At 43.1% G+C, this 25,862-nt stretch overlaps 1 protein-coding gene across 1 annotated transcript in view; it reads right to left on the bottom strand.

The window, feature by feature from the left end:
* CDH4 (cadherin 4) overlaps positions 1–25,862 on the bottom strand; it is a 408,741-nt gene that overhangs the window by 23,460 nt on the left and 359,419 nt on the right. Inside the window, exon 8 of the mRNA XM_015881672.1 lies at positions 12,069–12,206. Within this exon, the coding sequence (XP_015737158.1) occupies positions 12,069–12,206 (138 nt within the window). The remainder of the gene's footprint in view (positions 1–12,068; positions 12,207–25,862) is intronic.

Below are 25,862 nucleotides of genomic sequence, written 5' to 3'. Positions count from 1 at the left end.
CCTTCTTCCACAAGCAGCAGATGAAAACCCTCTCATTTCAGCATCACTGCCTTGAGGAAGGAATGTAGAGGTCTGGCTTTCAGCTCAGTTCGAAGACTCTTAGAGTACTCACCAGGAGTTCAGATACATGTAACAGTGAAAGGGTATTAAAAACCCAAGAAGTTTACATGCGTGACAATGAGCACTAATTTTTGTCATGATCAGATGCGACATTCCTGTGCTGGTCTGAAAAGATGCCATAGAAATGATGCCACAAGATACTGCTCTGCTGCAGGTAGCCTTTCCCAGATAAATATGTCTTATGAAACGAGGCTCAGAGTTGGCATAGAAATTCAGATATTTTATAAAAATACATTACAACACAAAGGAGCTTTTTACAACGTTCTTATGAAAGGTTTAAAAAGAGATTAAAATTAAGTCCTTGGAACGGTATATAGCCTTGTCAAGGAAAAAAAAAAATCTACATTAACCCCGTGTAGGAAAGTTGTACTTTATCTCTATTTCAAAGGCTATAAAGAACCACTTTAATCAACCTACTTGACTTTGGGGACTTGCACGTCTCACTGAAACTCATGAAATCTGGCATAGTGTGGTTTCCAGAACACAAAAGCCTTTAATCTGTAACCCAGCACTCTTGTACATTCAAATCCTGATACTATCTCCTTGTTAGGAAGAAAAATTGTGAATTTATCCAAAACGGGATCTTATCTCATCTAAATGGTGAGGCCTTTGCAACAGTGACCTTTAACAACTGTTACACTCAACAATACAAGATTTTATCATCTCAGGAGCCAATGGAAACAGTATATGTTAAAAGTCCCATCTGATACATGGCCTTTTATTTTCAAGTTTTAGACACGAACAATTTGAACATTTCATTTGCTCTCTTGTCTAACACACCTTGGTTTCTTACCTGCAGAATGAGCAGCAGGGAAAGGTAGCTCATACCTTTCAGCAGACTGCTTGATTGTCAGGTGCAATTAGTAATGCTATCTTTAAAAAAGAAGGCATAGGTTTTAAAACTGCTGGAGGTGCCTACAAAAGCTTCATTCTTAAAAAAAAAACTCCAAAAAAAACCCCAAACCCCTTTATATATATATATATATATATGCATTTATATAATGGAACATTTTTGCACAGATACATCAGTTCTTTATAGCTGCTGACAGCTCTGTGCTTCCCTTTAGCTGTAGCAATACAGGTATCCCAGCCCTTGTGTTGGGGCAGATCCTGAGAGCATCACAAATTGCTGTGACCCATTAGGTCAGCCCAGCTCAGTGTTTCAGCCCCACAAGCATGCTGCAGTGTAGCCCTGTGATACTCACTGGAGAGGGAAAAGCTTGAGGAGGGGATGCTGGCAGTGATCCCTGTGCGTGGAGGGCACCATGCAGGGATGAGCTGCACCACCTGCACCTCTGTTTGCTGAGCTCTGCACTGTGTTGGCCTCAGCTGAAGGAGCTGCTCATATTTCTCCAACTGCAGGCCAACAAGAGCAGCCAGAGCTCAGTCCTTGGTGCTCACAGGGAGGCAGACAGAGATGTGCGCTTCTGAAGAGACATTATGGTCATTTGTATCTGCATTTTCTGCCTGTGTAAACACTATAAATAATGCACTTCTTTAAAAGCAGGTGGCATTAATTCATCTGTTGGAATGTCAGACCTCATACTTCTTTCTCTTTCTTCAAAGTCCAAAGTAGAAAATAACTGCAGTGTTTCAAACACAACCTCGAAAATGTATTTTTCCCAATTTACACGTAAGCCAAGCTGACAAAAATGATGCGACAGCACCCAGCTCCTAAGTGAGCAAAATGGACTTCAAGGGTCTGACTCTGTATTTCTTGGTGAAGTGTGTATAGAAGAGAATGTTTCCACTCAGGCCCCTGTAATAAAGTTTCATACTAAAGGGCCTTAAGCTGATAAATCTGGTTTAGGGTTTCCTTAATAACCGCCCATTTCACATAATGAGATTTTAATTATTATTATTTCATGTTTTAAGGCATATAAAAGCTGCTCGTGTGCTTCTGGGAACCAAAGATGGTTACTTGGGGAAGTGAGAACTTTAAGAGTATTTCAGAAACTGAATTTTTATGCAGGCCATAATCCTAGTATTGAGATTTGACCTGAGTTTCCCATGTAGCCCCTGTCTGCATGCTGACTTCTGCCCAAACCTGCTCTGCATTGCAATTGAAATCTCTGTTGTTTCTAGATGAGACTCAGAATTAACACACTGAGGGATTTCCTTACTTTTTAATGACTACCATTGAGCTCTGCTATCAGGTGCTGGAAAACCCACGAGGTCTGGTCAGAAAACAAGCAAGCAGAGGAAACCTGTGTTCCCAAGCTTGGGACCTGGTGGAGTCACTGCAACCTGGCAGGAGCAATAGAAATATGCACGTCTTCCTGCTTAGAGCAATTCAGAGCACAGAGTGATGACTAAATTAAGTGCTGTGTGATTCATCAGACTTACCATGAGGAAGAGAAGGGAGCTGGATTTTGTTCAGTATGGAAAAGACAAAGCGCACATAGCAGAGAAAAGGAATGCAGTGAGAGAGGGGAGGATATCAGGCTGAAGAAAAGAGGGGGCCTGAATATACTTGGACACCTAGGAAGGAAAACATTACTTCTTCCCTGTTATTTTACTGGCAATTCAAGCAAGCTCCTGCACAAAGCTGAAGGCTTTGAAAAACTCTCCGATGCACAGAAATTATGTGAAAGATCTCAAACTTCCTCCCTGTTGTTAATTCTGTCTGCAGTCTGTGTTCTGACCCTTCCCTCTGCAGCTGGGAGGTGTTAAGGCATCCTGGGCACTTAGAAATGTCTGATAAGAGAAAACTCACAGCACTGCCAAATCCTTTGCTAAATCTCTCTCTCTCCTCCTCTTTTTTTCCCCAGTATGTCACTAAAGATTTCATAACCAAAATGTGCTTAACGAAATTCCAGATATATATCCTCTTAAAATGACAACGCTTGGAAGCAACTGTTTTTAAGGCAACAGAATATTGATGAATTAAAAACCTGCAGACCTGAAGGAGGTGGCCAACTTCAGAAGGGGATTTAACTCAGTTCCTCGCAATAACAGAGTCACAAAATGTATTTAAATTTCTCAGGCTTGCATCAGTTCCTGAGACGCCGTGTACTTTCAAGGTAATGACATAATCCACTGCAAAGGGGTATGTGCTGGGACACCTGGCAGAGGTGAGATGTGCCTGCAGGGCTGTGCCCCAATACCAGCTCTGTGCTGGGAGAAGAACTGGGACACTGGGATCAAACCTTCAAATACAGTATTAAGCACTGCCACAGTGCTGATGACGGGCACACACACGTGTCACTCATCCCATATCGGTATCAATGCAATGAGACAGGAGAGTGCAGCGCACCACAGGTGAGCAGAGGTTGGGTTATGTGATATGTGCTGTGATTCCTGGAGTTGCTCACTGCTGTGCGTGGTGCTGGGGGAGCAGCCTCCAGGTGCTGCAGGAGCACTAATTGGCTGCGATTGTGCTCTCATACAGAGAGCAGAGGTGGCATTATTCTTGATTTTACACCAAGCAGTACACGTGTCCAATTTGAGAGAGACCAATAGAGCATCATTTTATTTTTTAATATTCTTTTTTTTTGTGTGTGTGTGTGACAGAAAATTGAAATCTGTAATGAAACTATCGCTCCCATTTTTTTAACTCACTGATCTTTGGCAATTTAAACTCCAAGGCCTGAAAAATTCATTACTACTAACTTCCATCAAGGGTGTTCCTGAAACCAAAATTACTTAATCAACTCAATTTAGCTTCTTGTGTAGACCTAATTCAGAAAAACTTTATCTTCTTGAATTGTTATTGCAATTAATTTCCACCCCCCACCCTTCTTCTTCTACAGCAGACGACATTTCAGTAATTAGATATTTTATAAAAATGAGTTATTCATTCAGGGTAGCTTCACTTTTATATTTGATTAATCATATTACCACCGAGGTCTGGAGTTTGTCTCGAAGGAAAGTTTAATGACCTCATTTTAATCCTTCTTTTAACCACCAGGCAGGTATCAATGAAGAGAAATAAAATTATCTTCTTTTTTTCCTTTCATTTCTCATTTTTTTTCCCCTCCCAATCTTAAGATTATGTTTGATGGCTTTTTTTTTTTTCCTTGTGTGACTGACCCATTTACAAGGAAGACTCTATCAGATTCCAATTAGATTTAGGACAGAATCAGGCTAAACAGAGCCTTGAACTACGCCTTAAGAACTAAATGCTCAGTGTAATGGAGAGGAACTGGAACAGCTTCTCCAAATGGCAGTTGGTTTAAAGTACAGTAGATGATTAATTTGGTGATAATTTGAAAATGAATGCACTGAAAGGATATAAACAAAACAAAAGCCACTGTAAGTTGAGGTTTTGATAAATGGAGGCTATTAGTAAGATAATTCTATCAAGGAAACCACATTCCTTTAATAAATGCATATATACACACATACAGTGTAATGGAGTAATCCACATAACCTCAATTTATCTGGGAGTAGGATTTGGGTTTTATTGATGTCTGTATTATATCAGTATCTATCTGTGCTTCATCTCCACCTACATGTGTATTTATTTTTGTGTATCTGTATAAACACATCTTTGCATCTCCCTCTCCATCTCATAGAACACTCTAAGCAGTCTTGGAGGTATTTCATCCCTCCTGCCTTATACTACCCTGATGAAACCACAGAAGAGGCTGATGCTCTAGTCAAGAAGCATGGTGAATTACTGTTTCATTTAACTCATTTTAGATGAAAGAGGTAGTAATAAAGAGTAGAAGCTGAGTATCTACAAGGGAGTACCACGCATGGCTTGTTTTCCACGGTATGACATTAGACAGGCCACTGGGCACCTCCAGATGCTGTACTGAGAAGAACACAGGCACCACCAACACCCTGCCCTCAGCTCCTGGCATCCCTAGACACACAGTACAGGCTCTCATCCCCAGGTTCCATGTGTGCAGAAATCTGAGCATGGATGAAGGATTGAAGTCCCACCAGAACAAACTACCCAGTTTCCTTAAACCACCCAAAGAATATGCACCAAGCTGTAAAACCTGCACCTTGGAGGGAGGCTCCCCCTCAACACATTTCCTGGGCACCGTGGGGACCCCAGGTCACTGCATTTCAGAGGGCAGCTCATGACAGCAATGATCTCCATCACAGTGTAATTACCTCCCTGACCAAGGCCAACCTGCATGTCCACAGCAGAAAAACATCTCAGCGTTTGCATGGTGAGCTGTGGGCAAAGCTGAGATGAGATGGGAAGAAAGAACAATTCTTGTGCTGCTGCTGTCCTCGTTTTCTACTGTTACCTCTTGTCCCTACATCCATATTCTAATTCATTGCTTATGACAATAAACAGTGGCTTTCATCAGGACTTGCAATGTAATAAGAAGCAGAAAGCCCATTCCAAAGTATTAGCACTGAATTTTTACTTAGGAAAACTGAACTCATTTGTAGTTTTTAGACTTCACCGAGTACACATTTAATTGAAACGCACACAGAATTAGGTAGATGCTCATGTACCCAAATGCTGCTGGGCATATTGGATTCACTTGAATATAATAACTTATTTCAGTTAGAAGATGACAGTTCTATAACAGCCCGAGCTTTACTGTGTAGTTCGGCTGAGCTTTGTTTTGATTGGAAAATAGCAAGCAAACGCAGTCACTGGGGATTTTCCATGAAAGCACAATTGATTTTTAACAATAAATCCTGTCTGCAGGACTGCACTGAACTCCTGGGTTTGTTTTTAAGCTGTAAAACAACATAGTCCTGTAAAATTTCCTCACCACACTATTTGGTCTTTCCTCTTGCCAGCTCTGACCTGCGCTGTTCACCTTGATTTCTGGCTCCCGAGACAACTGCCTCTAAATTATGCCATGGGCATTTTGATGATTTTAAAGTACTGTGGCATGCAGGCTCACCTACATTCAAATGTCGCTGTAGACTTTCTGAATGGCACAGGTGTAAAGCTGGGCACCGTGCAAGCCAAAAGGGCAGAGGCACCAAGTTCCTAAGCAAGGACATAGAGTGTGTGGTGCTTGTGGTCGAAGTCTAGGTCTCTTCCACATCCAAACATGTGCCCAAACCATGGGAGGCAATTGGCTACCCGTGCCTGCTGGTTTTCCCAGCATCATCTGTAAGGTGTCTGTTTAGGACAGTGATGCATAAGTATCCCAATCTATTTTTCTGTCTGTGGGAAAGTGCAGGAATCCCTTTCCTGCTGGATTCTCCCTTCAATGCAGAAGATTAATTAGCAAAAGACCAGCATGCACGTAGAAGTGATTTTGCACACTGCTCATGTCCTGAACACTTCCTGGTGCATCCGCCTATAAATGTACTTAGGAAACCCCAAACCACTTACAGACTTACTTGGCTTCCTGTTTTGGTTTCCTGTGGCCATTAAAGATAATTTCTCCAAATTAGGCCTATTTACATTTTTTGCATCATAGTCATTTGAAAAATCAGTATTTTTCAGCTGGAATGAAAAGCTGAGGGTTTTCTCTGGCACTTGTTATATTTCTGAAATCCCTGCCAAAGGCAGAGCTCAGAGCAGGGAGCTGAACCTCAGGGAAAACATTTGTGCAAGTCTTTGCCACTCACAAACAAGTCACCACTATTTCACAGCTCAAGTTAGCAACGTCTGCTGGACACTGGACAGTGTTGCTCTTTCACTGATTGATGCACAGCTGTATTTTCAGTGTTAACATGAGCACCAATGCACATGAAGGAATAGAATATTGACTTGCACTTGTTTGCTTTTCAGGAGTTTTGGAAAGTTTGCAGAGTGGGGGGACTCTTGTTCGAGACATCAGGATGACAACATACAGCTCTGGTAAAAGAATGGAATCTGAGCAGAGCCTGAATGCAGCAGTCATTGAGATAACCACTGGAATGGAAGGCTGTAGTTCAAAAAGGGGCTTGAGATTGGCTGGTTTAGCTTCACAAAATGGTACATCAGGGTGGAGATGAGTGAAAATGGAGTGGAAACATAAAGATGGGAGAAGGAAGAACTATTCATGGTAAAGCACACCTGCAAAGCACTGAGAACCTGCTTCAAATTTCAAATCACTTTCTGGAGTGGGTTCATGAGCATTTTCCACAGGGCTCCAAGGAGCCAAAACACCTGCAGAGACAAAGGTCAGCAATTCTTGGCAGTGCAGTGCCAAAACAACAACTCCTTTAGCCTGGGATTCTGCCTGTGTCATTTTGCCCACAATGTACCAAGCTTATTGCTGACAGATCTCACCCAGGCTGAGCCAGGCTCTGAGATCTGTGCTAGTAATTAAACAGCCCACTTAAAAACTACCAACTACTGCTGCTTCTCCTGATGCACTCACAAGTGCTTGTTCCTCCACTGATTAGCCAAATCCACTTTGCAAACAGATTAACCTCAGCCAGCAACACATCCCCTTCTGCTAGCAGACAAGCCTTCTTGGCTCTTCTGCTTTCACAGCCAGCTCTGGCCCTTCCCAGCCCACAGGGCTCAGCACTGCTGGACACTCTGCTCCTAAACCTTCAGAGCTGTTCCCAACAGGAGATGAGCCTGAGAGGTGGAGGGGAAGCAGAGGCAGTTCTGGAGTCAACACTTTAAAATATGCTCCACTGGGTTCAGCCTCGGAACAGGAGATTCTCAAAGCTGTGCCAAAGGGCAAATTTTAAAGTAGCTTTAAATAAGACCTCCTAAGGCTCAGGAGCTTAAAGAACTTGAATAGCCCAGTTTCTTTTTCTTTTTTTATTCCCCTCCTTTTTTTTTTCCTTTTATTTTTTCCCCCTCTTTTTAAAAAGGAGGGGTTGATTGCCAGCCAGGTTTTCCCCCAAATCCACAAGCTCAACTAATTACAAGCACTTCAAGCCCTGTGAAATAATATTTCCCTTACACGGGCCACTATAAAAACAAGTTTTGCACAGTAGGCAAATTTAAAATAACTTTTAATTAACATTTAAGACACAGAAGTCTGATCATGCAAATTCATCTGCGTCTCCTCTCTGTGCCTGATTGTTCTTGATTGAATATGATAAAAATAGACTTTGTAAGAGTCAAGTGTAGGCATGGGTTTCTTTTACTTCTCCTCCCCTCTGATTATGCATTTCCTTAGATTAAGTGGAAACCCTTGGATGGAGATTATCAGTACAGTGGGTCAGGCTGGAAAGGGCATCCAGCTTGACAGAAGCATTAAAGGCATTCCTTCCGTGAGCCAAAAAATGCCTCCAACTTGTGTAAAATCTCACCTGAGAGTATCCAGCACTGTTCTGTCTCAGCTGACGCTTAATCTTTGGAACACCAGCACTAATTTCAGTGTGCCTTCTCTGTATCTGAGGTGAACATCTGCCCAGGGGCTCCGTCACAGATCTATACTAATGTGGAAAAAACACAACTTGCCTGCACACAGGAGATAAATATTCGAAGGGTGGCAGAGGAACTTCCACACCATTATGAAGTGTCAGAGAACACAACCCTGCTATGAGCAGCAGGACACTGCATAATGGATGGCACACTGTTACTGTTAGTAGCAGGCATCTTGTAGCAGGTGGAGCAAGTTCCCCAGTGAAACTTCCTACAAGGTCTTGATGCAATGCAAAGTCCAGCTAAAACATCACCGTGTCATGCCAGCTGATGATTAGCCAGGTGCAAACCCACCAAGAATGCCACAAGAATGAATTAGCACATCTAATCACTCCAAATGGAAAACCTGAGCATGGTAGACAAAGCTTTTCCAGAAGCATTCCAGAACTCATAGGGGCAGGCTGGTCTGTCATATCGCAGAGAACTCCTACTGCTGCTTTGTGGCAGAGGGAAGAATCAAATCCCTCCAGTTATTCTTGCAAACAGCAATGTCACATGAAGAACACAACACAAAGAGCCGGCTGCTGAAGTCCCTTAGCTAGCCAGAAGAGCATTCCCTGGGTCACAGACATACACTAAATCATTAAAATTGTCCAAAATAGCTGTCTATGATGTTTACAGCATCATAGGATACTCCACTCTTCTGGAATAGAACTGACTGCTTACCACTCTGAGGCAGTATCTCATGAGATCCCTTCCCAGCTAGCTACTCTCTGATGCTTCTCAGCATGGCCAAATAGCATTGCAGATTGAGGATTCATTCAGCCTCATAAAAACCAGGGCTGGAAAGGACTTGGGGAGGTCACTTCATCCTTGCTATGTCCCAGAAAGGGGCCGCAGTTTGATGCTGGTAGTCCTAGCCATGCTGACCAGAGCTGGCCATGACTCTGCTGATGGAGCTGCTGGGCTCAGCATTAGTAGCACATTTCAGTTCAGAAGTATTTCCCTAAGAGATTCTGATTTTTTCCTCACCTTCTGACTTCAAAATCCTTCATATGAGAATGCAGAGATTCTTCTTCACCTTTTATTGAGTGGGATCTTCCCCTAGCCTTTCAGCTGACGTAAAGGATGTGAAAAACACATTGATCTGCTTTCACATAATCAAACATCCATTTTGGAGTTTTAACCATGTATCTTCAATATGTACTTTTAAGGATCTTCTGTGTGATCCTTCTGCTTCTTCATTTCTCCTCCAGCACTGCACTGTGACCACAGCCCACCTGGCTTTCAGATGGCCCTAAACCAAAACATCTGGGTAGCCCATGCCCTCCTTGTGCCTGGACTTCCACCACAGCCCCAACCCACACTGTGCCCAATTACTGCCATGATCCCAGTTTCCTGACCATCACAGGGGCTGTATTTTCCTCTCCTGTCCCGTTGTTGAGTTTTACACAGCAACATTAATTCCTGCTGCTGAATACATGAGCTGTGACACCAGCATGTTGCAGTCCTCCTTATCCAGAAATGATTAAGACCAACCTCCCCCCCCACCAGCTGAATGACAGGTAATTAAGGATCTCTACAGGGCTGGCCTTTCTGTGCTTCAGGACTGAGCACAGTCACTCCAGTTCCTTTCAGCTGGCAACTTCCCAAGGGCAAACCACTATTTCAGCTATTCCATCATTTCAGTACAGGAGTATTCTAAATAAAATACACCATATATTTCCAAACAGTCTCTAGTCTTAAAGGAGACCATGGGTTTTCTTACCCTCTGAGAGCTGTAGATTTCCTGGAGAGAGATTTTTGCCCCTTTTTTAAGAGATGTTAAAAAGCAGACCAGACTATCTGAAGACTGAGAGGAGATTCAGCTTCATTTTAAGGAGACTGATTAGCCCAGTGCCGCTCTCTGTTGCAGTCAGGGAAAAAACCATATTGTGCTTCCATACTCCTGTGAAATTCATCCTGGCCTGAAATTCAACCACAGCCTGATGGGGTGAAGCCCTGCAGAAGGCACTACAAGAGACTTCACCCCCTATCTTTCTTCTGGAGCCAAGACCAGGCAACTTGGGTCATCTGGAACAACCTGTGCTTAAACGATGCGGCCACTAGATGTCATTCCTTTTTCACTCAAATGAAGGTTAAAGAGCTGTTCATTTGGTAGAATAACCTTGCCAAACATTAGAAAGCTGGGGCACATGTATGGTTAGACTGAAAGTTCCATTGCCCGGGAGCTGCCAAACTCTGTAAGACAACCCCAAAAGCCTTCCCAGGGAAAACAATCCCATGCTGGCAGGAGAAAGGAACACGTGGCCCAGGCTTTGCAGCACATTTTTGTGGCTCTCCACAACCATATGTATCATATGTAAGGAGATATTTAATGACAGCTTTACACTACAAAGCTCAGTATGTTCACTATGATGGATAGGAAGCACATGTGCTGTTGTAAAACCAAAGCTCTACCGGCTGGAACAGCAACACAAGCTGTAGGCTGATGGCCCATTTCTGACTCAGGAAAAACCTCGTGCTGCCCTTTTACTGAGAATCCACCACACAGTCACTTCCACTGCCTGGGAGATGAGCACACTGTGCCCAAGAGCTCAGGGCACAGAATGACAGGACTGTAGGGGCTGGATGGGACTGCTGGGGTCCCTATGGTGAGATGAAGGCAGGATCCCACCTGGGCCCATGGTGCCACTGATTGGGCTTTGCACAACTCCCTGTGGTTCTGCTGCATATTCACAGCCTATAAGTGTGTAACTAAAGGGAAACTCTGGCACCACATGAATAAACACTTGAACGTCCTTAAGGCGGAATGAAAATTCAGAGTATAAATAATAAACACATTCCTGAAAGAACATTCAGTGACATGAGCACAATGCAGTTTTGACTCACTGTATTCTCAGTGATCTGGTATCAGTTCTAGACAAATCATTTGCTCCTCCTGGTTTACAATGATATGAATACAGACAGTGGCTACACAGTGTTTTCTCCTTTATTACCATGTAGATCTCTACACTATCTCTATAGTCCTTAGTGGTTATTATGCATGTTTTGGATGTTCTACCTCCACGGATTATGAAGGCTGGAAAGAAAAAGACTGCATTATGTCTCCCGTCTTTTCACTTTTATCTTAATCAGCTCTAATTTGTCATTTGCAATCTCTTTATTTTTCCTCTTTCTCCTGAGTAATAAAGACTTGGAGCACATGAGAATGGAATAGAGAAATACTGTACTAATAGAAGTAACATCTTAAACTGATTAAAAGCAGACATAGTGAAATATGTCTACACGCTTAACTGCCGGCACACACAAATACATCTGCTAAAGCTATCAGTATAATACAAATTTCCTGGATAACTGTTACCATTTAGAGTATTTACTACTACTTTGAAATTGTATCCAGGCTACTAAACCCCAAATATCTCACTGCTCCAGATTTCACTCATAAGTAATAACAACTCTGAGATGTCTACAGCCAATTGCTGTGAAACAACTGTATCCTCTTTGGGGCAATCAGACATCGTCTGTTTGCTACATTATTTTAGCTCCTCTACTACCTCACTGAAATAGTTTTGCTACCTCACAGATCATTTGCTATTTCCATTTTCCCCACTTTTTGCCTTCCCAGCCCCCTTTAGAAGTCTTTGTTCTACAGACTGATCAAGTTTGTCCTATCTACCAAACCAGCAAAGACAGCTGACTGGCACAAACATCCCTGAACCATAGCCAGGCTGTGTCTGGGTGCTGCTGCATTGCTACTTACAGTGCTGGTCGTGAATTCAGGGGGGTTGTCATTCACATCTGTCACTGAAATGATTGCAGTTGCCGTGTTTGAGAGACCATAGTTAAGATTTCCTTCCATATCTGTGGCTTGAACGATGACTATATACTGCTGGACTTTCTGGAGAGAAGAAAAAAACAACAGATAAGAATTATTAAAGGCATCCTGTAAAATGCCTTGGTTTATTTTCCATACATAAGTTCAATCCTAAGGCTGACTACTAAGTTCAGTCGGACTTCAAATGCTAGTCAGAAAACGTAACATTTTCCATTGCACTTTAGAAGCAGTTGCAGCATAGATTGGTGGTTATTATCTGTTTTATAGGAAAATAAAAGACCATATAGACAGAAATCCTTGACTGAGACAGACATTTTGGTTGATTTTTAAACATTTTAAGCAACGTTAATTGGTGTCTTCTGGAAAAAAGCAGAAACTTGGCTGATGTTTTTTTTTTCCCCATTGAAAACATCACCGAACACATTAATAATCCCCAAACTGACAGCAGCATTGCCTCGTGGCACTCCAACTGGTTCTGCTCACACAGTTCAATGCCTTTTGACACTTAGAATATCTTCCTTGCTCCAATTTGTAACAAAAATCTTTGTTAAAAATTCTCAATTACTCTGAAGAACAAAAAAAATATCACAGAACAAACCATCTTGCCAAGCTACCCACATGATGCTCACGGCAGATAGAGCACTTAATCACAGAATCATTGGGGTTGGAACAGACCGTCAAGATCACCCAGCCCAAGCATTAGCCTGACCGACTGTAATACTATAATGGGATGATGATAGCAGGGTGGCAAGGTCTTTGGCTACAGCAAATGAGAATGAGACCAAATGCAGCAGACACAAGAGCAAAAATGAAGGAAAAGAGCTGCTAACCTTTGGAAGGCCTCAGGTATGCAGGGATCTCCAGCAAGAGAAGCCCTCACCTCCACTGCCAACCCTTAAATGAGGTCTGGGAGGGGGTGAATTCTGGCTCCAGCCCTTCCAGTCATTTGGGTGCATTGAATGCACCTGAGCTACCCTGGGTTGGCCCTGCCTTCCCATCAGGTGCTCCATCACTGCTTCAAGCTGTGTCTTAGCATTTTCACTACAGTGGTTGAGTCCCACCACTAACCACGATCCTCAATGCCACATCTCTTAAATACCCCCAAAGATGGGGGAATAACCTCCTGCTCCCATGTGAGCTGGGACATGGGGACCAAGTGGTTCTGGTAGAGCAATGGAGAGCCTGGAGGGTGTGGATGTGGAATCACAGTGTTACACTAGAAAAGCTTTGTGCAAAGCCAAGTGGAGGGACTCTAATGGGGGGAGAGAGCCGCCCAGAGTGGCTGCGTGCTGGATGGCTGCCTGCTGCTGGAGTCCAGCTCTGCTACTCGAGGGCTGCCCTTTTCCTTCGCTGATGTTACTGCTTGTGCAAAATGTCAGATGCTTTTTGAAATTTCACATGGTAAAAATTAGGTCAGTAAGGTCTGCTTACTCCAGTATCAACATTCACGAGCTGCTGTAACTGCTTTAATTCTGTAATTCTTCTGAGTTGCTAAAATAACAGGAATCTGAATTGTAGCTTTATCTTGATTCCAGCACTTTTAATTGACAGATGTTAATCTGCTAAACTGACAAGACATCACACATGGGAATTCATCAGCACCTTACAGATGGAATATTTTATGGAAATGCACCTTCATTATTTCATGCTACCCATAATAAAACATGAAGGAGAAACTCCAGCCCTTGTATTTTCCTCATGCAAACGTTGCCATTCATTACTCCATTTGCAAAGCACTGGTAACTGTAAGGCTGAAATGTCCTACAAATGAATCTGTCTTAATCTCAGATTTACAATCAAGCTTTTTTTATTTAAATGAATGCTGTTCACTAGCATTGCAGCACAGTGTTAATAAAACATCCAGAACAAATTCAGAATGCCACATTAAAGAAACCTATAAGAGATACTGCATCCACCAAGAGAATGCAAAGCCAAAAATGAAGACGCCCAGGACTGAGTAAGGTACAAATGCAGCAGTCTCCAGAAGGTGACTTATATGGATGGGGAGAGGGAAGGACAGCACTGGATGGACGCAGTGGGGACCCAGCCAGAGGCCGACTGCTGCAAGCTTCACCAGAGCTGCACTCATTTCTGTCAGCTGAAGACACGACTGTTGTGTTTGGAGCAGAAAAGTGATCGGACCTGGAGAAAGATGTTGGCTGGCGTGTGAGGTTGTGTCAAACATGAAAACATGTAACTGAAAGTAGGCTGAGATTTGTCAGCCCTTGAGGCACTCAGTTGCCATCCATACCCATTTTCATCTGGTGTGGGCAGGTAAGGGTGGCACACTCGAGCACCTAGTTTAAATTTATAACTAATTCAATCTTCAGTGAGATTGGTCCCTGCAGATAAGAAATCTCTGATTTTTTTGCTTTGTTTTGTTTTTCTGTAGCTAACCTTTTTGCTTTTGTGCATTAAGCTGATTTTATTGAACTATTCAATCAATTTCAATTCCAACATGTCTTTCCAATTTGTCACCACATCTCCAGGGGCATCTCAGTTTGTTGCTCTACTGTTAGTATTATTGTTGTGACTATTAAAAAAATAGGCAGTCTCATGCCCCCTAGCATACGAGACATTTTCTTGATGGGGTTTTGATCACACAGAATAATTCTGATCTTCTCTTCCTTCACAGAAGTGACATTTTAAATAAAACAGGATAAAAAAATACAGCATGGGGGTTTCACCAAATGGCCTTAACCCAGAGAAGTGAAACAGTTTCTTTATGCTTGCTCTGATGGTGATGCTGTGGAACCAAAGATATGAGGATCTGCCCTCTAGGGATAGACTAAAAACCCAGCCCACTGAAGTCACTGGAAGGCCCAGTGGCTGGTATTTTTAATAAATCTAGCAAATCTTCATGCTAGAGGAAAGTAAATGTGCTACTTCTACATAAATCAAGGGGAAAAAAAATAGCTGATCTTGATAAGTGTGGAGCTTTTAGTCTGACCTAAAAACTAAGAAGAGCTTCTGAAGGAAAAATTATGAAGGAAAGAATAATTTAAGCAATTGCAGCAGATCTAATCTGTCTGCTCTCTTGTCAATCATCTGATACAGTTCTACAAAGAAATACATCAGCTAAATTTCAGAGGTTGGGAATCAGCTGTATGATTTGTTAAGGTGGTTAAAGGGCTTGGTTCAAAAGTTAGGAGTGCCTTGTACATGGAGAGGGAACAGTGAAACAAGAAGAGATTTAACAGTGCTAAACAGAGCAGCAAGGGACCAAAAGTCTGTGGGTGGCTGGTTGAAGGGACATGAGCAAGGAGGATGGGCCCACGTTCTGAACCCTCGTTGTGGAGCAGGACAAATGCCATCGGCACATGCACTGTGTGCAGTGTAGACCATGCAGATACAGCAATATTCACTCCTTGGTCCAAGCTCTGAGGGCTCATCTGGATGCTGTGCATAATTGAGGTCACTTGTATGAGCAGCCTGGACTTGACCAGGTGCCGGGAGTGAAGAGCCCATCACCGGAGAAGAGCCCAGAAAATCCTGGTTTGTTTGGTCTAGCAAATGAAGGCTGCTAGCAGATATGATTGCTGTCTATAAATACCTCAGGAGGATAAACACCGCGAAGGCAAAAGAGCAATTTAAACTAAAGGACAATGTTGACACAAGAACAAATGGGTGTAAGCTGGCTATGAATAAATTTAGGCTGGAAATTAGTAGGTCCTTCACCGCTAAAGCTGTGGGATGCTGGAGCAACCCATCTAACACAAGGTCTGGGGAGAAAAAAATGTTCAAAAGAGTATATTAAATCAGGAGTAAAGCCTTTTGGGTCTGGGTAGAAATTACGACAAATTGAGCTAAAGCAGAAACCGATTCTCTCTGTATTCTCTATGTTCAAACAACTTTTGAAGATAAAAAGTCCACCAAACTCCACCCCTTTCACAAGGTTTTCGTACGATGATGGTGTCAGACTTCACGCTGATCTGTATTACCAGACCAGCACTTACACAGGCACGGTGTAAGAGATGCCCCCTCCAAGTGCAGCTTTGCTCTGGCTCTGCCCATTGGGGTGTCAGACGGCCCCACAGATGCTGCCTCACACCCTGGGTGCACACACAGCACTTCTGAGACAGGCTTTGAACAAATCATATTCAAAGAAGGATGTTTAAAGAGCAAAATAGCTTTAAAATGAAATGGTAGCAACAAAGTGCAATCTGTGAACCCAACTTTCACATGTGTGTGCCCAATAATTTTAGGAATACGGCTGCTCCTGGATTACTCATGTAATTAATATAAATCATACACGTGCTGGGTAACAGTGGATGCCAAAGTCCAGAAATGTGGTAATTATGTGATTAAATTAATCTTCATTACGGACAAAGGGTTTGCAAAATTAGGACCTGCATTTTCAAAGCTCTGTACAAATATTGTCCAATTAATTACCACTTCCTGCTAAATGTATGACTCATTAAATTTAGCATCCTGTCTAAAGCAAAGAAGGTTACCAGTATGTTACAGTGGGATTTATTGAGAAGGAATCTATTGGTGAAAGAGATAGAAAATCTGAAGTTGGAAAAAAAGCCCTATTTCCTCTCATGGCTGTCCTTACCTCTTCCTTATACACTTTTCCATCTCCCCTGCCTGTTGCAATGCCAATGAGAGGAACATGTGATATTCCTCTGGCTTCCTTTCTAAATCATTTCTTCATGTGCCGGTGAAATTTTGATGTTCACTTCTTTGGTATACGACAGTAGCTCGTAAACACAGTAATAAATACTGCAGCACAGCTGGGAAAGTCGATTTGAAAAGAAATACCCCAGACAGCCACATGACTACAGCAGAAGTGCTTTATCCAAAAAGATCGAATGAGCCATCATTTAAACAGAGCTCACAGGCAGAACCTTGAAAGCATCTGCAATGCTCCCTCTGGTTAAATATAAAGGCAGACATCCAGAAGCAGCCCCTACGCTGGGGGCTCAGGTGAGGCAGCTCTGCTGACAATGTCTGCAGCTCCATCTTGGTGTACGGCTCAAGCCAAGCCTTTGATGGAGCTTGACCTTTTCTTTTCCCACATACAGCATAGCACTGTGACAGGTATGCAGCACCCTCAGCAGATTTCAGAACCCACAAGTCTTAATACACACTCTGAGCTAAAAGGATGCACTTTGCTTCATCCCAACATCTCTACACAGGTACAGCCATCCTCAAAGGTGTTCCATGCTACCAGGACAGGGACAGAGGATCCCACTTCTAAAATGAGCCACTTGTTGCACAACCACAAACAGACAGGTTTATCTTCTCCGTTTGGCTGAAGCTGTGTTTGATTTCCTTCCCAGCATGGCACAGCACTCCCTGGCCATGAGCATCTGGGTGTTTTGGGCTCTGTGAACTGACAACAAGCTGGGATGGTCCTTGGTCTAACTGCAACGATGCCAAAGCTTAGTCTCCTGGAAATGGTGGTGTGCTAATTCAGCTAAGTTTACTCCCTAAAAAAGGTGCCAGTGAGAAACATCCTGCCTTCTGACATGCAGGTCAAGACAAAGGACAAAGGTCCAGAGGCCATAAACTAACCTCTGGATTTTCACTTGGCACGGCACATACAGTGACAACCAACCTTTAACAAGCAGCTTTCAGCCACCAGTGTGATTAGCAGCTGAGAGTTTAAGTCTTCTTTCAGGTATTTCCTCTCAGCACCTGGGCCCCATAACCTGTGGGATCTCACACCTTTGCTACCCCCTGCTTCCTCTCTACTGCACTTTAATACAGTATTTTAATATCACAGAATCATGGACTCATTAAAGTTGGAAAAGACCACTAAGATCCCCAAGTCCAACCCCAACCAATCCTGCTGTGTACACATCCTTCAGTGCCACATCTCCACAGTCCTGGAACACCACCAGAGATGGTGACCCCACCACCCCTTGGGCAGCTTTGCCACTGCATCACTGCTCTTTCTGAGAAGTCTACAGTTTGCAGATTTGCTTAATGTGCTCAAAGCCAGCAGTCACACAACCAGTCCCTTCAGCTTGGCCCAGGGTGAACATTGAGTTTTAAGTGCAAATGTGCCCTGTTCCAGCTCAGCTGCTATTTTCTTTTCCATGTGGCCGCTTCAGAAACAAAACAACACCTGGTGGTGCATACAGCAGCCAGCAATAGCTACCCCTTGGCTTTCATACAAAAGCAGAAGGAAGCATTTAGGTTACCTGAGAGATGTACGATCACAGTGAGGTTATAAAATCACAGAGAGCTGGAAGACCCTATGGGAAGTTGCTCTGCTTGGCCTCCCAGCAGTGTTAGACCAAACAGTGCAGCTCCTGCTGCCTCTGGCTGCTCTTTTTGCACTCCTCAAGCAATGGAAAGTGAGAACGGAACCCCTCCCTACACACACCTCAGGTACAGCACTGCCCTGATGGTCACCACCTGCCCCCTGCATCCGCAGCTTCGGGCCAAGGAAGATGTGAGGCAGATGGAATTGCTCACCTCCCCTGTGTTACTGTGGGAGCTCTGATGCTGCTGAAGAGCCAGCTCCAGGAGTGCTGTTATCGAGTGAGAATCTCATCTCCAAAAGTGACCTGCTAGTTGTCAGGGATACCAAGAAAAGCTTGGAAATATCAACTCCAAACACTAAAAAGCACCAAAACAACAAGGAACTGCAGCGGGTGACATCCACATAACTGAAAATGGTAACAGAGTGGTGGTCCCAGTGGATCATTTTCCTTGTTTTCTTAATGTTTTGTGCGAGCAATACCTTGCATGGGAAGGACTCCACTAAACAAGAACAGTGTTATTTTTGAATGTGATTCATCTGTGTTATACTTCTTTTAATTTTTATTTTTGAGTGCTGTTTCTTTCTGGTGGACCAGACTCTGAGCCTGGGATCTTTGGAAAACACCCAGTCTGAAACCCCAGAGTGGTGGAACACATTGAGAACAGCAACACAGACAATCCTGGCCAACAAGCAGGACCTACTGGAAACTGCATCAACCAAAAGGCCAACAGACTTGGATGCATGGTACAGTGGGTTTGCCATGCTCTGAGTCCAGCTAGTCCACCCAAAAAGCAATGGCGCATCCTCAGGTATGGTGTATCCCATGTTAGTACCAATGCAGGTTCTGTTTAACCCCACACTAATTCTAGATTTGGAGTTGCAAAAGGCAAGGATGACAAGAGGTCACAGGCTTTTTATCTGACACCCAACCACTGCACAATGTCAGAACCTGAATGCAGGAAAACTACAACCCACCCACTTTTTTTATCCTATTTGAAATACCGCTTTAAAATCAATCTAATTCTTTGGAGTTCATTCAAAATCTAAATTGTAGCACTATTCTGATGATTGTGACATTATTTTCCAGTTTTGGAAGGTTTTATAATATGGACGTAACCTCTGTTGGGATTCTTTTTTTTCATTCAGCCTTGGAAAATTAGACACCAAGCCTGAAGCAAACAGAAAATAGGGGCTGGGCTGTTTTCAGAAGATAAGTATGAAAACAACAATAACAGCAGAAGAAGTACCCACTGTTCTGTAACATTTCTTTTTTTTCAGTCTTGAAATGTTTTATTTACTGATGTTGCCACTGATGGACCCAATCCGTTTCCGTGCCTCAAGCAATTCCATAAAGGCACCTGGGCTGAGTCTATTGAAGCTATTCAGGCACTACAGACTTACCTGAAAATTGCTATCAGAATTATTACCAAAATTGTTATCAGAAAAGCCACTGTAAGAATATCTGTAGTCCTTGGATAGTATTGAATTTCCTGAATAGGAAGACTGTGAGTAAATGAGCTTCTCATATGGTTCTTATTTAATGCGTAAATTAGAATCACACAATCATTAGAGATGGGTTATATCTCATTCTTCAGTGATCAAAACTACAGATCAGACACAAGACCACAAGAAAGCAGGAGAAGAATAAGGAAAGTAAATTACATGCTGCTTGATTGTCGGTGCTGATAGCCATGCGAGGGGGTGACAGTGAGCTGGTATGAGCTACAAATAAATTTCATCTAAAAAAAAAAAAGGAGAGATGACGAATATCTTGGATAATGCATTTTGATTATGACTACCGCCACTGAGTTGGTGCCAAAAAAAGAGGTGGGCTGTGATTAAGGCTGCGGGCTGCAGCATGGGTTCCTTTTGCATTTTCCCAAACACTCCCCCAGCGACCTTTAGTGGGTCATTTAATTTTTCTGTGCCGCCAAGAAATTGAAAATAAAACTTCAAAACGAAATGAAAACACTTTCTTATCTCGCAGCGATATCGTGAGAATAAAATCCTTCCGTTAGCATGAGCAGTCGGGCTTTGCAAGGAGGAGAGATGCAGAAGGACCCATCTCAGAGCCCTTCTGCTGGAGGGAAGCACCTGTGCTCCACTGTGGGAGCGCTCCTTTGGACCTCAATGCCAACTAGAAGCAACTCAAACACTGCTTTCAATTCACGTCAATGTTTTGCAGGCTTTGTGCACCACAGATGTCAGGTCATCTTGCAAAGCACTTAAGAGGAGACCTGAGGAATAAACCTTCCATCTTTTGGCTGAGGCAATTTTTGTAAAACCATGAAATTACGTCCAGCCTCTCTTGGACAGGAAGAGATGAGGAGCAGTTCAATGTCCAGGTGGTCACTGAGCGACTGTCACTGCTGAGAGGTGCCCTTTGGAAAATCTACCAGTGTTAAATTGGTGCTGCTTGTGGTCCGTGTCTGCCACTTTTTGACAAAAGGAGTGAGAGTTCAGAGGGGAAAAAAAAAGAACCCAAACCCCAGGCAGACCACAGGGATAGGAAAGCAACAGCCAAGGAAATAAACAAATGACCTTCTTTGGACTTGCACAAAACCAAATCCTTCATATAGTGTGTATCGTCTTGGTGGTTACCCAAAGGCCAGGCTTTCGGAACAAAAAAATCCTCGTTATGTCCATTGCACTTTTATAAACCACAAAACCTTTACTGTCAAACACGGCCAGAGCAATTTAATAAACAGGGAGAATGCCTTAATGTATTCTGAAACCTGAAAACCACCCATCATTAGCCCCACATGCTGTTTTCCTGCTTTCTCTGCTTTAAGCCATTTAGCTGTTACAGCTGCTTTCCCTGTAAGCCTGACTTCTGTTCGTATCAGCCTGATTTGTTTTCTGGTCTTTCTGGCTTGATTAAAAAGAGGAAGAAAAGCCTCTCACAATCCAGGTAAAACTGCTTTCTTTAAGCTCTCTTGGGCTGGAAGCATGAAAAAGATTATCAAGAAGATCAGCGTAGGTCAATAAATATTAATAATACTACTCATAATTTATACTTGGTCTCATTTTTTTGTGTTCAGACAGGCTCAAAATTCCACGCTCGTGGCACTGCTGCTATAGCCAAACCCCTTAATTCTGAGGTTTTTCCAAATCCTATCAACTTGTCAATTAAATAAAATCAAACACAACAAAACCAATATGCTATATATTCAGTATAATACATTCAAACCATTTTCTCCGCTCCTATCTATTTAGACATGGCAGAAGAGTGGCAGTCAGGAGAAAAACCTTGTGATTCAGTATGGTGTTGACTCTGCACGGTCTGGATAAAATAAACACATTTGGTGCTATTCATTATTCACTGCTGAGAATGATTCCATCACTTTTAAGAGAACAGCTCAGCTAAGTTCTTGCTAGCTGCGTATCATATATGCCTTCACCCTTATGAATTGAAAGGAACACCCAAATAGTGGAGGAACAGGTTATAGTTGGAAAAACAGCTGATGTAATTAAATTTGGCAGAATGAAAGGTTAGTGGAAAACAGTCAAATAACTGAGAAGAGATTAATGCGAGATGTTCCCTATTGTATTTCCCTTAAGAGCTGTTTCACACAATACAGGTGGGGTCACGTTGTGTTGATTTGCTCAGAGAGAATGCGATAGAATTACTGGAAAAGAAACTTGGTTTGGTTGCGAAGCTGGAAATACTAACGGGGGTTCTGTCAAAGAAAGCTCTGGTTTTGCCTCCCTGGCTTTTAAGAGGGCTATGCTCTCCCAGGTACTGTGACAAATATCCAAATGAGATCAGCTGGGCTGAGTAAGTTTGTGGGGGCACAACTGGAAGACCATCATTGAGAACTATGCCTAGGAGAAACATGGGTCACTATGTTCTGCCTATGGGATTGGCCCTGGTGACAGAGTGCCACAGGACACACAGCAGAGTCCCACCTGACCCCACCAGTCCTCTCCTCCACAAACTGACCCCCAAACCCACAGAAATTAGGCAACCACTCTATTAAAGCAGCAGTCCTAGGGCTGCTTTGTACAGCAGCACAGCTGGTCCTTGAACCAACCTGCAGGCCCTACTTGGGAGGAAAATGTCAGCTTCTATGTGAAACCAGGTACAAAGGAGGAGATCTGCAGTGCCATAGGAAAAACAGACCAAAGCTTTTCCCGTGAATGGGAGAATGCTCCATGACATGAAACAATGATGTCCGAACGCGAACATGATTTGATCTTGTTCTGTATATATATATTAATAACATCAAAGACATAACGCATGAGGAATGAAGATCGGCATCGATTGAAGTCTTCGTGGTTGCACTCTGTCTTGGAGGAGAAAAAGGGATACAATCCACAGTGAACCTGATGGACGAAATCATGTAAGAATAGAGCAAAATATGGTAATAAACTCCGGGATAACTTAACATAGGCAACATAGCTACTATCACTTGAATGTTACAAATCACTCACTGAACAAGATCTCGGATTAATGGAGGATAAAATGTTATACTTTGGAAGCAAGGCACTGCGGCAGTTTTCTAGAAGCTAATGATCCTAATGTTTATCTGTAGATGTACGAGATAAATACAAAAGAAAGATTTTTTTCTTAATTAAACATCGCAGTAATGGATCTGAGTGAAGCCATGTGTAGTCTTACATAAGGAAGGGCACCAAATAAAGGCCTCTTTTGCAGAGAGCAGTCAGCAGTGCAGCACTCACCATGGAGCCTGCTGATGTTTGCAGCACCCTGGGGTGCAACACAGGGGGGATAGAAGGAGATAGATCCCAGAAAAATACTGATGGCTACATTGACAGCCATAGGTTTGCAATGGAAAGTGTCTGTGGAGAATCTGAGCTTTTGATGACGATGTCTGCAACTTTTGTGGTTTGGCTTCAATTGCGTGCAGAGCTTGCTGCTCTGGGGAGTAACGACCTGTACAACTCAATGCACTGCCTGCTCGGAAGGCTTCAGACAAGATAAAAAAATAACCTGGGGAAGTGAGGAACAAACAGCTTCATGATGAACTAAGAAACTGCTGATAAGCGAAATGGCAGAAAAGCCGGGCTGGCAGAGTGCCACTATGAGTGTTCTCTGCAATGTGCAGGAGCTTTCCTATCCGTACTGTGGCTGTCAGCCTTAATCGGATCTCCCAGAGCAGCGTCACCGTCTGTCCAGGTGAAACTACAAAAAAGCAATCGTTATCATCATGGAAACAAACACTCCATACCAGCCACGGGAGGAGAAGGCGTTTTGTTAAGATACAACTCCAGAAGTGTTTTGATATAAACAAGTATGAAAGGTAAAACCTGTATTTACTAATTTGATATGGAAATGAGCAGACCAAGAAGGGTTTTCCACAACCCTCGAAGGTCCCAGCTCTAAAAGAGACCTTTGCCAGGGTAACGTGGGCCCTTTCCATGACCAAACGTACAAGGATGGTGCGGTGGCCACGAGCCTTTTCTATAACTGAAGGCAGAACTTAATTTTCTCAGATCACAACCTTAATCAAACAGCATTTAATTTCTATGCTTTTTGTCATCTAAGGGATGTATGGGATTTCTGCAAGTGTCAAATGCTTTTAAGTGACCAGAAGCACGTTCCATCTCAGCAGGCGAACATTTAAAATGGAGTCAGCTCCAGAGAGACCCCATTGCCAACCGACCAGATTTGTGCAATGTGGAATTAACTTCACCTTGCCACAAGGTATGAAAGAGGAACTTGCCAACCATCTTCATGTGATGAAATGTAATTTTTGCAGTTACATAATTGGAGAACTGTAGCAGATTTTTGGCTATTTGCTGCAAGAGGGAGTTTCAGCATTTCAGTTCTCTCCAGTTCTGGCTCCATTTCCTCTTAAAAAATGTATGGAAGAGCTGAATTTCATGCAAGAAGCAAAATGACCCTGAATTTAGTAGCATACATTATAAGATATTCAAAAATAACAGACTGAAATGAAAAATCGCACTGCACAATTCTGCCAAGATAATTAACCCATGACCTGACCATCTATGACGCTGCACTGACGAGCTTACTGCTATGCTGTAAATAATGCTGGCATATTTTATTTTCTTTGCAGGCACAAATATTGACAAATTCATCCTCATTAAACTTCTGTGAACTGGGAATTATCCCCACTTCTCAAATGAGGAACAGACAGCAGAATTAAGGCTATCTTTTCAGAGGCATTAGTCAGTTTGGGGGAGCCCAGGCTGAGATACTGAATACAGTTTTAAGCCTTATTCACACACAGAAGTAGAGCTGTCTTGATCAAATCCACACTGGCAATGTTACTTCCTCTCTCCTCGCCCTCAGCTGAGACTTGCTGCTATGTTCAAGAAACGCCCTTTTGCTGAGATGCACCAATTTCCTGAGCAGAATTACTTATGGCAGAAAGAGATCCTTTGCCATTGTAACTACATCTACTGTTAAGTTTTGGCAGCAATTCATCCCTTTCCACTCCTAACTAGAACTAGCACAGCAAAAAGAAAGTGCAGACTAAGGATATATATAAATTCTATTCTGAGACAAGGTGGGGTATGGATCTATAGTGCTTTAGCCACATCTCAGGGCCTGCTCCCACCTCTACCCACAGCCCATCTCAGGCTACCATGCGTTAGCTACTATGGGTCCAGGCTACATTAGTTGCAAATGATAGTCCCTATTCTAGCGCTGATACTTCCTGAAAATCAGAATGGAAATGGTATGATACAGGATGAAGAACTCCTGAAAGCAAAGTGTTTTCCCTTTGGTTGCAATGCACTCCACCACTGGGGCTCCACATGGAACCGGTGAGCCCATCCCCTCCAGGCAGGATGTGAAAGGAGGACCTGGCCCTTGGTCTCTTCTAAGAAGCAGCTTGAGGCTGTGATAAGTGTGTGTCAAGAGTTTTGTGAGACGGATTAACTGCCTATGGAGAATAAGGTGAAACTGTGAAATACATGCAATTTTATCGCATTTGTGTCCCAGAGGTGAAGAGGTTTTATCTCATCCCACCAATTGCATTGTTTACCTTACTCTCAGTTAATGGAAGCTGTATGGATTTTTTATTTCTTTTTTTCTCGTGGCAAATGTCAGAACAGTCCAGGTTTAGAAACATTATTATCTGACATCAGAAACAAAGTGCTAACTCAAACCAGCTGCAACAGGTCCTTACTTTAGAGTCCTTGGGGTCTCTGACTAAACTATCAGCCCACAGAGCCATTGATTGAGATGATAGATCCTGCCCTAAATGAAATCAGTCCTATCACTGGGAAGGGGCAGACGTGAAGCCACAAAACCCATCACAAGGATGCTATTCTCATCAGTTTGAACAGAGCAGAGCAGCCCAGGCTGGGCACACTGCTGGCAGTGGTGAGGGTACACCTGAGGGAAGGGAATTAGCCAGATAACGCCACGCTGCCTTCTGAGTAAGCCCAAGCTGAGGGCATGCTGTCAGTGCTCTGGGTGGGCACAGGAGGGATGCAGGAGTATCTCCTTGGGCAGTTTTCTTGTTGGCTTCTCTGGGTACAGTGAAACCTGCTGTTGTGCTGCTGCACAG

The sequence above is a fragment of the Coturnix japonica genome, chromosome 20 (genome assembly GCF_001577835.2).
Source record: "Coturnix japonica isolate 7356 chromosome 20, Coturnix japonica 2.1, whole genome shotgun sequence".
Taxonomy (NCBI): domain Eukaryota; kingdom Metazoa; phylum Chordata; class Aves; order Galliformes; family Phasianidae; genus Coturnix; species Coturnix japonica.
This window is presented reverse-complemented; position numbering and strand designations above follow the sequence as displayed.